Genomic DNA, 12,474 nt, shown 5'->3' on the forward strand with positions numbered 1-12,474 from the left:
AGTGGGTTATATGTGGCAGTCATGGGATGTCGGGGCATTCTTCTCTCTGAAAGTGTTGAGATCTGTCTGTTTAGTATGATGTTGCTCATGTTAAATGGACAGCAGACTTAGTGTATGTAACTCTAGTGTTAAATTGACTTTGGTGCAGTAAAACATGATAAAAAGTAACTTACATTACATTACATTACATTTGGTAGTTTAAGGTACAAAAAATAAATAAAAAAGAGATAGGGCCTAATAAAGGCCAAAGGGAAAAGTTGGATAGAGGAGTAAAGGAGGGGAAGAAGGAAACGAGGTTAGAAATAGGTAGTTAGTTAGTTAGAGGTGTTAGGAGAGTAAGTGCTCTTTGAAGAGCTCTGTCTTCAGGAGCTTATTAAAGATAGTGAAGGACGCTCCTGATCTGGTAGTAGAAGGTAGTTAGTTAGAGGTGTTAGGAGAGTAAGTGCTCTTTGAAGAGCTCTGTCTTCAGGAGTTAATTAAAGATAGTGAGAGATTCTCCTGATCTGGTAGTAGAAGGTAGTTAGTTAGAGGTGTTAGGAGAGTAGGTGTTCTTTGAAGAGCTCTGTCTTCAGGAGTTTATTAAAGATAGCGAGGGACGCTCCTGATCTGGTAGTGGAAGGTAGTTAGTGTGTTAGAGGTGTTAGGAGAGTAGGAGCTATTTGAAGAGCTCTGTCTTCAGGGGTTTATTAAAGATAGTGAGAGATTCTTCTGATCTGGTGCTTTGAGCCTGGATAACGGTGAAAAAAAAGAGATTTATCAGGGCAAAATATGCCCCGAGGTGGTACACAATAATATTGCGTAAAATATTTTTTTTTATTTTAAATATCGTGAACAATACTATACCCTGAAACATTACATCAGGGTACTACTATTTTGCTGTTTTTAGCAAAATAAAAAAGTCACACTGTTCTCATTTTCTATTATATATCTACTAGAGACAGATTTTATCTGTCCAGTATCATTTATTTTACCTTAATCCTGGATATATGGAGATATTTTACATTACATTACATTTGGTAGATGCTTTTGTCCAAAGCAAACTTACAATAATGATGTACATATAAAGCAAATTATTTAGATATAAATATTTAGAGCGCATTATTAGTATATTTTTATTAGATTCAGTGTTTTTTCACTGAATACGAAATACCATGAAATATCGTAATATTATTTTAGGGTCATATCGCCCACCCCTAGTGACTATGGTGTTCTCCACTGTACTATCCAACCACTGATTATTATCCAGCCTCCAGCTTTAACTCAGACACCTTGTCTCATCACACACAGTCCATAAAGCATTCACTCTGCCACATACTCGTTCCTCACACCTCACACACACACACACACACACACACACACACAGAGAAAGCACACTGGCCACAATCACATGCATAATTCACATCCACCATAACTTACAATCAGTTGCCTGGGAGAACAAGTCTAGCTAACACAAACCACACACTCACGAGAGCTTTGAGACGACTACCGGCTGAGAAAAGCAAAAAGAACGAAAAGCGAAACGCAGCCTCCGTGAGTCGGACGCACACACGCTGTAACGCTGCGCGCTGACATACAGTTAACATGGGAAAAGCCAGGAAGTCTCTGCTGTGATCCATCAGTTGGAGGCCGAACATTATGACAAATAGTAAAGGAGGGGTAGACCACACTAACCCACACCTCACACACAGCAAACAGAGAGAGCACTGTGCAGCCGGAGGAACCCGCGCAGCCGCCACCGCCGCCGCCGCCGAGGTGTCATAAAGATTTCAAATACGGGAAGGGGGGTCAGGCGGGTGATTAATGGGCTGTATCATGCTTAGCTATAATGGTCTGGATTAATGTAGCCTCTTCGGTGCGTGGAGGGGCAAAGATGATAAATTTTATGACATATCAGATATTTCTTGGACGCTCTGTGCAGGTGGGAGTGTTCCGCAGGGCTGAAGCTGAAGCCAGCACTGCTTTTAAGGAAGAGGTGTGTGTGTGTGTGTAAGTGTGTGTGTGTGTGTGTGTGTGTGTGTGTGTGTGTGTGTGTGTGTGTGTGTGTGTGATGAAGGCTGTGGTGGAGTGCCCTGGCTGTCTCACTCCTACACACACTGCTGATCTTGTGGTAATAACATGGTAATAACTCAGCTCAGCAATACTCTGCAGTGTGAGAGGGTCAGAGACTTTTATTATATAAAAGATATTAGAAATTAACTGTTTAGATGCCCTCAGTGATGGCTTTTATTTTGCAGTACGGTAGAATAGATTCCAGATTCAATATGTTGACTAGATGTTTAACTCTTCAGCTGATGTTAGCAATTCTAGTTGATGTTAGCTAGATGTTAGCTAATCTAGCTGATGTTAGCTAGATGTTAGCTAATCTAGCTGATGTTAGCTAGATTTGAGCTAATCTGGCTGATGTTAGCTAATCTAGTTGATGTTAGCTAGATGTTAGCTAATCTGGCTGATGTTAGCTAGATGTTGGCAACTTTTGACAATATTAGCTAGATTTTGGCTATTTAAGCTGATATGAGCTAGATGTAGCTGATGAGTTTTATTTTGCTCTACTGTAGAATACTTTGATTATAACTTCTTTGTATTAATTTGGGGTTTGATTCTCTAGCTGATGTTAGTTAAATGTTAACTACTCTTGCTCATGTTACCTAGATGTTTGATTATCTAGCTGATGTTAGCTAGATGTTAGATTCTGTTGATGTACAATAGATAATTGATGAAAGCTAGATTGTAGCCACTGTATCTGATGTTAGCTAGATGTTATAATTTCTAGCTGATGTTAGCTAGATGTTTGGATTCTCTAGCTGTTGTCAGTATATCAACTACTCTAGCTGATGTTACCTACATTTGATTCTCTAGCTGGTGTAAGCTAGATGTTAGAATATTCCGCTGATGTTAGCTCTTCTAGCTAATGTTAGCTCTTCTAGCTAATGTTAGCTCTTCTAGCTAATGTTCCCTAAATGTTAGGATCTCCATCTGATATTAGACAGATGTTAGATTCTTTATCTAATGTACGCTGGATGTTTGATTCTCTATCTGATATAAGCTTGATTCTTGCAACTCTAACTGATATTAGCTAGACGTTATATTCTCTAACTGAACTGATATCAGCTAGATGTTAGCCACTGTAGCTGATGTTAACTTGATGTTTGATTCTCTGGCTAATGTCAGCTACTCCAGCTGATGCTACATGGGTTCAGAGAGCAGGCTGTGAACTGAAGAAGCTCACTGTCTTTACTTTGCTACTTTTTAAATTGCTTTGATGATGAAGCAGAGAACAGGGTGTTCTGCCCAGTTGGCAAGTTTTTACAGTGAAAATTGGACACAAATGGTTTTAGTAATTAGTTTGGCCTAAAATCATGTTTGCACAGTGTTTCTCTCACATGTATGTGCATGAAGAGAGCAAACTGTTGATTTGTTAATAGACTAGACACAGCAGGGATGGGGAAACTCATTTGAGGTAATGGGGGAAAATGGTAGCAACCCTGGTTAAAGTCCTCTACAGCATCCAACACTGCACTCTAGAAAAGAAGCCTCTGTTACTCATTTCAAGTTAAACTGTAATTTTGCTTTTATTAGCCAAAGTCTTATTTTTTGTTGTTTATTTCCTTTCCTTACAGTTGGCCAGACAAACCTATACTTACCTTTTTTTTGGACTATAAGGCGCACCAGATTATAAGGCATACTATCAATGAACATCTATTTTCTGGTCTAATCTATTTTCATACATAAGGTGGACTGGATTATAAAGCGCATTTTGAGGGACACTAGTAAGGAACAGGGGTGTCACCATGTTTTTCTTCTAATTCAGCAGGTCTTGTGTAACTAAGTTAAGTGAAGATAAGCTGAGTAAACAAAACTATAATTCTTAAACTTCAATACTCCTTCCACTAAGGTTGGGTGCAGCAGCATAATTAGCATTAGTGGCTAACTGCTAGCATGATGTAAATGTCACCCAACAGAGCTACACTAAGGAACATTGAGTGTTGCGGTGAGCCAGGGCGCTATCGTTTTGGAGTGTTTTGTCTCATGTAGCTTGTTTTAACAACAGCGTGATACATACTTACCTCTGAACGGCGAAAGAGCTAGCGCTTTGCTAAGTTAGTGGCTAATGCGAATGCTGCTCCAGCAGTGCTAGCAAGGGTAAGTGGCAGGCTACAGGTCAATAATATTCATCTCTAAACATAGAAAGCAAGTGCTTAGTGCTGTTAGCGGCTAATGCTAATACCGCTCCAGCCTTGGAGCTGGAGAAACTTCACTGAAACTCCTGTATAACGCTGTATAATACTTAGCAGAGTGGCTTTACTGCTACTTACAACCTGACTGGTAAAACTTATACATAAGGCTCACTGGATTATAAGACAAATTGTTGTTTTTGGGAAAAGTAAAGGATTCAAAGTGCAAAAATTATGATAAATCAAACTGCAAGAATACATCTCACATTAAACATTAGTTTTAACACATTACTTATCTTTTTTCTGTGTGAGAAAAAGGTTTAAAAAAAGAAAGAGAGTGACTAAGAGAGAGAGAAAGAGAGATCTGAACGTTTTGATGACTCCCCACTTTAAAGTCGCTGTGTTGTAAATCTCTACTGAACTCTCGACTCGTCATCTGAAAAGTTACTTTGCGATAAACGGCCCCCCAGAGGTGAAAAAGCCACAGACAGTGCCTCCCTCCACACATGGTATTTCTACTAAAGCGGTCTGGATGAAGTGAACTGGGGAAGTGTAATGGACTAGAATACAGTAGTGCTGCTCCAGGTGTGAGCAGTGTTTACACACTCCGCACCTGCGTGAGGTAATCTATGAACACGTGCGGTGAGATGTTTAAACTTTCGCTTGATTGCACTGAGCTCGGTGAAGTGTGTCGAGAGAAAACTCGTCTCCTGTGTATATTAAAGTGTATAAGTGAACGACTGGAGAAAAATCATATTTACATCATTTTCCTCTTACCTAGAAGTAGTCAATCAGCTGAGACACGTCAGGTGTTTAAAGTTACTCCTCCAGTTTCACACTGGTGCTTTGTGGCTAATAATAATAATAATTATGAATAATAATGATAATAAAAAACTGATTCTATGATTTTAATTTTCTTTTAATTTTAAGCACTTTATAGGTTCAGTTCAGTTCCATAAGCAGCTCACCTGAACTCATCAGCAAATACTGAACTTAAGCCTATTTTACGTAATAAAAACGGATAATTCCAAACATTACTCAACTAATTTTTAGGTATGTGAACATTTGTGGGCATATATATATATTTAAAAACATATAATTTTGAGTTGAATCACCGAGTTTAGCCTAGCTTCTTTTCTATTGGCTTCTGGCACAATATATTTGCATACTGTGTGTCCCCTCTTTTTTTTCTTACACTCACCATCAGTGTGTAGTGATTCCCCCCCCGGGCTACCTTAGGTAAACGTTTTTAGAAGTGTTGTAGGCTGTAAGAACAAGCATCATTTTCTGAGCTGCTGCAGTAACTCTGTGTTCTTAGTACTGTTAATTCTGTAGCGTTTTCTTTTCTTATCTACTTTTCTATAAGCACTTCAAAGAATGCTTATATAATAATAAGATGAAAGAGAATAATAAACACAAATCTATAATTAATTATATTAATTACGTAATTCATAATTATGTACAGTACTTGAGAGGAAATATGTTTTATATAAAATATATGCATTTTGGGAAACCTTAATTTAAAATATACAGCTATGGATAAAAATAAGAGAGCACTTAAAAATGATGAGTTTCTTTGATTTTACCAAATTAAACACCTCTGGAATATAATCAAGAGGAAGACGGATGATCACAAGCCATCAAACCACTAAACTGAACTGCTTGAATTTTTGCACCAGGAGTAAAGCAGCATAAAGTTATCCAAAAGCAGTGTGTAAGACTGGTGGAGGAAAAGAACATGATGCCAAGATGTATAAAAATTGTGATTAAAAACCAGGTTTATTCCACCAAATATTGATTTCTGGACTCTTTATAATTATGAATTATGTTTTCTTTGGATTATTTGAGGTCTGAAAGCTCTGCATCTTTTTTGTTATTTCAGCCATTTATAGCTTTATATGACAATGTTTTTATTTGGAATTTGGGAGAAATGTTGTCCGTAGTTAATAGAATATAAACTGATTCTGAGAAACAGAAGTACCCTCTCAGTTTTTTTCCGGAGCTGTTTATGATTATATATTTTTGTTAAGTTCAATATTTTTAAAAATTATATTACATGAACTTAAATTGTTTAGGTAATCGGGTACAACTAAAGTTTTAAGTTTGATGAACTTCTCAGGTTTTACAGTATACTGTTGCATGTTGAGGGTTGAAATCAGATATATCACATCAGAGGCGTCAAATACGTGGCCTGTGGACACAAGCCAGTAATAAAGTAATCCAGCTCGCCATGTACACTCAGAATCTGTATTTTGACACTGAGCAGATGCATGAAGTTGTTAACAGGCAGTCAAACCTTGCAGAAAAACCCAGCAGAACCTTCGTCAGAGAAAGCGATTTGTCAGTCAGTCACCAAAATGTGGTAATAATGTAATGATGTAATTCTCAATTAGCAAACTAGGAACTTCATGCCTCTTTTTTTTAAAAGGCATGAACACAGTGTTGAGTTCTCCAAGAAAAACTGGTCCGGCCCCCTTGACACTGGACTGTGTGTGGTTTTGGCTCATTACCTCAAATGCGTTTGCCATCCCTGCTGTATGTAGTCTATTAACAAATCAACAGTTTGCTGAGAAACACTGTGCAAAACTTTAAATACTTCAATACCTCGCCAAAATAATTACTGAAGCCCCATTTGTGTCTATTCAACATTAACCATAACCAACTGCACGCCGTCAGTGACATAAGTGCAACATCGGAGGCCAACCAGGCAGCACACGCTGTTCTTTGGTGGATCATCAGGCTGTAAATTGGTCGGACAGGTTTTTAAGTTCTCCGCTGTGGGCAGCTGCTCCACTTCTCCAGGTCCGCTGCTGAAGTCTGGGCAGAGCTTCAGAGTGCAGTCTAAAGAGCTAGAACCACTATGTTTGCCATCAGCTGCCAGAGCCCTGAGAGAGCACAATTGGCCTTGCTCTCTCTAGGTGGATACAGTAGATTGTGCTCTTTCCCATCATCACTCTTTTCTAGGGTGATGTTGATCGGCACAAGGCTGCATCTGTGAGCTGATGTATCAGAACTGAGTCGATGTGCTTTCCTCCGAGCACTCTGTGATGCTACAGGACTTGGCACACTGCCCACATTTACAAAAGTACCAATTGATCTCATATAATATTCAAACATTTTGAGACACTTATTGTTGGATTTTCATTGGCTGTAAGCCATAATTATTAAGAAATAAATGTGTGTAATACATCTACATAATATATGAGTTTTATATTTTGAACTGAATTACTGAAATATAGTAAATTTTCAATGATATTAAATTTTTTTGAGATTTACCTCTCCTGTCAATTACCACCTCTGACTCAAACCCATAACCCACAGTCAAAACACCAGATCACACCGCGAGCTCTGACCTTTACTACTGCTCATGTTAAACGCCTGCGGGGTCGTGTTCCCCCATACAGCTCACCCTACATCCGTCCTTTAATAAATAGTAATCCTTAACTCCCAATCACACTAACCTGAACCTGAACAACCACGACACTTCACACACACTGTCAACTGGAAGAGACTCTTCATAATTTTGCATCTTTATTATTTTCACCATTTTTATTTTATTTTTTCTGCAAATAAATGCTATAAATGGCAATGTTTTTATTTGGATTTTTTTTTCACAGGGTTCATACACCTTTTACAAGGTAAAATTCAAGGATTTTTGAAGCACTTTTAAGGCCAATGTTCAAGTTTTTGCAGCACTTCTCAGCTGTAGTAAATTAATCATAATGAAGATCTCAAAACTGCGATTCAGCGATAATCAATATATCACAAAAACTATTCTCAACACTTCACAGCAACTATGCTACTGAGAAAAATATAGATATTTAAGTAAGTATATAGCAGAGATTATGGATTAATTAGTGAGCTGAGCGCATTTAAACATACATTTACTCAAAATTATTGATTTGCTTTTTGTCACACTGCAAAAGATGGTATTATGTTTACGTAAACACAACCAGAATTGTGTTAGGTAAAAGCAGAACGAGAAGAGATTAAAGCCGTGTTTATTTGAATTTTTTCATTATTGTTTCTTTATGTGAATTTATTTAGTCAGAGTAAAGTTAATGTAGTTAGAATTTAATATTTTGTTAAACACTTTCGCCAAAATTCCAGCCCTTTTCAGGCCTGGAAAACAGAATGTTAAAATTCAAGCATTTTTCAGGATTTCAAGCACCTGTACCTGAACCCTGTTCTCATGACTTTTTCATGTCTTAAAGGCGAATTTTCATTAATATTTGATTTTTTTTTAAATCATCAGAGCAGACATTGTCAATAAAACTAAAAATCATCTAAAACTATAATCAAAATTTATATAATATAGTAGGCCTAAAATGAATAAGATAAAATGCTGACACACAATATTCAATATGAAACAAGGTGTGTCAGATCCTGAGAGCTCTATTTTGTAGGGCTAAATTACTGAATTAACTCTGAGCTAAAGTATTTGTTTAAAAAACTCTTTATCAATAAACAGATACACAATCTTTTGTAGACCAAATTCCCATGACTTTTCCCAAACTTTCTGGGTATTTTTTTTTAAAACTTATCCAAGGCAGGAAATTGCTATTTTTAAATTCCATGCCTTTTCCTGATCTTTCCTAAATTTTTCCAGAGTTGTATAATCATTCATTTGTATGCTGCTGTGCTCTGTGTCTTTTATGTATCTGCATATGTATTTATATGCATTTTTGTTTGTTCTTGCATATGTTAGAAGTAGAATGACTGTAGTTTTGGGGATTTAAAAGCATTTGTATTGCGTGTTCTGCGTGTGCGTGTTCTGCGTGTGTGTGCGTGTGCATCTGCATGTGTGTATCTGCAGATGGTTGATGGGGATCTGGAGGAGGAGCTGAATAATCCTAAAATGACTCTGTTCTATTGGATCTGTGGTCGTTAGTCTGTAGCCTCCAACATCTGCAGCCTGTTAGTCTGTTCAGATACTGAGTCTATTCCTCTGTTTATTCCTTTAAATCTATTCTTCATTAAACTCCTCGCTGCTTAATTAATATCAGAGTAAAGATAACACTAATCATATGCAGTCAGCTGAGAGAGGGGGTGGGTTTAGAGCACCATATATATATATTTAAAGAAGAGCTTTTTTAGCCCGTAGAAAACAACATAAAATAACAGTGAACTGAGGAGTTGTCTGTTAATGGGTTCGTTTCCCCTTTGGTGCCAATAACAACTGCTTTCATTGGCTGTTTTATTAAAAAGGGGTGAGAAAATAGGTGTGGTTTCTGTTTCATGGTGAGTTCCACCAAAAAAAGACAACAAAGAAACAAAAAAAATAACTCCAAAGCAACCAGGAAGTATTCTTGGATATGTAGTCTTTGTCTTTGTCTGCGTTTACTAGATTTTATGAAATGAGTTTTTGCCGTCACATTCTGAGGCAGATCTGAGAGGTTACCTGCTGTTTGAGCTGCTGCACCAGTCTGTCTTTCTCTCTCTTTAAGAGCGACACTTCATCCTGAGTCTTCTTCTTTTTGGAGGAGGACAGCTCCAGCAGAGCGATGTTGGCATCCTTCTCACTGATGGCTGCTAGTAGAGCTTCCTGCCTGTATGGAGGGGAAGAAAAAAGATCGATATTAAATCTTGTGGCTTTATTCTATTCATAACCACCAGCTTTTAATTTATGTTCACACTTTTAATACACTCGTTTCTGTTGTGAAATCTTTTTTGGTGCAAGATGATTGGTTCAGTTGCCTGTCAGTCAAAAGCCTGAGTACTGGACAATGATATGAGCTGCATTGGGAGCAAGTGGGGAACAGAGTGAAAAAAAGGAAAAAAAAAAAAAGAGAGAGAGAATGAGGGAGAGTAAAAAAAGAAGAAGAGAGAACGAGAGAGAGCTAGAGAGAATGAAAGAGAATGAGAGAGATATAGAAAAAGAGATCAAATAAAAAAGAAAGAAAGAGAAAAGGAGAATTAGAGAGAAAATGAGAGAAAGAGAGAACAAGAGACAGAATGAGAATAAGGGAGAAAGAGAAGAAGAGAGAGAGAGAAAGAATGAGGGAGAGTAAGAAAGAAGAAGAGAGAACGAGAGAGAAAGCTAGAGAGAATGAAAGAGAAAGAAAGAGAATTAGAGATATAGAAAGAGATAAAACGAAAAAGAAAGAAAGAGAAAAGAAGAATTAGAGAGAGAATGAGAGAAAGAGAGAACAAGAGACAGAATGAGAATGAGGGAGAAAGAGAAGATGAGAAAGAGGGAGACAGAGAGATAAAGAAAGAGAGACAGAGAGATAAAGAAAGAGAGACAGAGAGAGAGAGAGAGAGAGAGAGAATGAGGGAGAGTAAAAAAAGAAGGAGAGAACGAGAGAGAGCTAGAGAGAATGAAAGAGAAAGAAAGAGAATGAGAGATATAAAAAAGAGATAAAATGAAAAAGAAAGACAGAGAAAAGGAGAATTAGAGACTGGGAACGAGAGAAAGGGAGAACAAGAAGAAGAGCAAGAGGGAGACAGAGAGATAAAGAGGGAGACAGAGAGATAAAGAGAGAAAGATAGAATGAGGGAGAGTAAGAAAGAAGAAGAGAGAACAAGAGAGAAAGCTAGAGAGAATGAAAGCGAAAGAAAGAGAATGAGAGAGATAAAGAAAAAGAGATAAAATGAAAAAGAAAGAAAGAGAAAGGCAGAATTAGAGAGAGAGAATGAGAGAAAGAGAGAACTGGAGACAGAATGAGAATGAGGGAGAAAGAGAAGAAGAGAAAGAGAGAGAGATAAAAAGAGACAGATAAAGAGAGAAAAAGGCAGAGAGAGAGAAAGAGAGAATGAGGGAGAGTAAGAAATAAAAAGAGAAAGAGAGACAGGTCTAGAGAGAATGAAAGGAAAAGAAAGAGAATGAGAGAGATATAAAAAGAGATAAAACGAAAAAGAAAGAATAAGAAAATGAGAATTAGATGGAGAGAATGAGAGAAAGAGAGAATGAGGGAGAAAGAGAAGAAGAGATTAAGAGAGAGACAGAGAGAAAGAGAGAGAGACAGAGCGATAAAAAGAGAAGGAGAGAGGGAGAGAGAGAGAGAGAGAGAGAGAGAATGAGGGAGAGTAAGAAAGAGAAAGAGAGAACGAGAGAGAAAGCTAGAGAGAATTAATGAGAAAGATAGAGAATGAGAGAGATATAGAACGAAAAAGAAAGGAAGAAAAAAGGAGAATTAGAGAGAGAGAACGAGAGACAGAATGAGAATGAGGGAGAAAGAGAAGAAGAGAAAGAGGGAGACAGAGAGATAAAGAGAGAGAGACAGAGAGATAAAGAGAGAAAAAGAAAGATACACAGAGAGATTGAGAGAGAGAGAGAGAGAGAGAGATTGAAAGAGATAGAGAGAGAGAAGAAGCAGATTCAACCATGTGGCACATCAGATAGATTTGCTTATAGACAGTTAAACCACATGTTTGAACCCTTAATTCATCTTTTCTGAGGTAAATTGTGTTTCTGCGCATATTTATAAATATGCTAGCTAACTCAGAATTATGATGTTTTGCTGCTTTGTGTGTTGAAATGTGGTTAAAATTTTGCTAAGCTAAGCCTAAGTGTGTAAACACACACAGGCAGTGTTTCTGGTGAGCTGCACAGAGCTAGAGCTGCTGACAAGGGAGCTGTGCCTGACTGTGTCATTGAGTTTAAGTCACTTTTTTTTTTAGGGTACGATTAGGTGTTTAACAACCTGTTAAAAATGCACCACATTAAAAATGCTTCTGAAGCTGTTGGGCTACTGTGATTATGTACACAGTGCAGAGGCACATTGGGTGGTACCTAATAAACTGACAATTTAAAAACATGTGCAACGGCTTGACAAAACCGCTCCGAATCGCACGAGGAAATCCCTCCGAGCCGTTTAAGTGAGAGCGCCCAAAGAAGCCGCGCTGCTGCCCACAACACAGCTGCGTCTGTAGGCACCTTAATCCTGTGTGGGCTGCGCCGGGTCTGGTTCAGCCACAGAGAAAGAGAGAAAGTGCAGCTTGAGACGGAAAAGAAAGAGAAGAAAAGAGTGATAGCGAGAGGCTGGGGAACGTGTGGAGCGGCGGCTGCTGTGATGAGCTCCAGAGCGTCAGCGGTGAGGATGAGACGACGCTGACAGCTCAGCTCAGTGTGTGTCCAGCACATCCTCCTCCCTCTGCCTCTCCTGCTCTTTTACCAACATCCCTCCCTTCTATTCTTCTTTCATGGCTCTCTTATTCTCTCATTCCTCCTCTCCGCTCATGCTTTTCCTTCCACACAGTTTTCTCCTCCTCTCCTCTTTTTAACAGGGAGATATTTCTCTTGTTTTCAGTGCATTTGATGCAGTTTGCAGAAAGCATGCTTATAAACGCCATCAAATAT

General features: G+C 38.2%; 1 protein-coding gene across 12 annotated transcripts in view; it reads right to left on the minus strand.

The window, feature by feature from the left end:
* The window catches only part of erc1b (ELKS/RAB6-interacting/CAST family member 1b), a 385,708-nt gene that overhangs the window by 95,227 nt on the left and 278,007 nt on the right, over positions 1–12,474 (minus strand). For all 12 annotated transcript variants that reach the window (XM_049475044.1, XM_049475045.1, XM_049475043.1 and 9 more), the window contains one exon: positions 9,574–9,721. In XM_049475044.1, the coding sequence (XP_049331001.1) occupies positions 9,574–9,721 (148 nt within the window). The remainder of the gene's footprint in view (positions 1–9,573; positions 9,722–12,474) is intronic.

This window comes from Astyanax mexicanus, chromosome 2 (assembly GCF_023375975.1).
Source record: "Astyanax mexicanus isolate ESR-SI-001 chromosome 2, AstMex3_surface, whole genome shotgun sequence".
Classification (NCBI taxonomy): Eukaryota; Metazoa; Chordata; class Actinopteri; order Characiformes; family Acestrorhamphidae; genus Astyanax; species Astyanax mexicanus.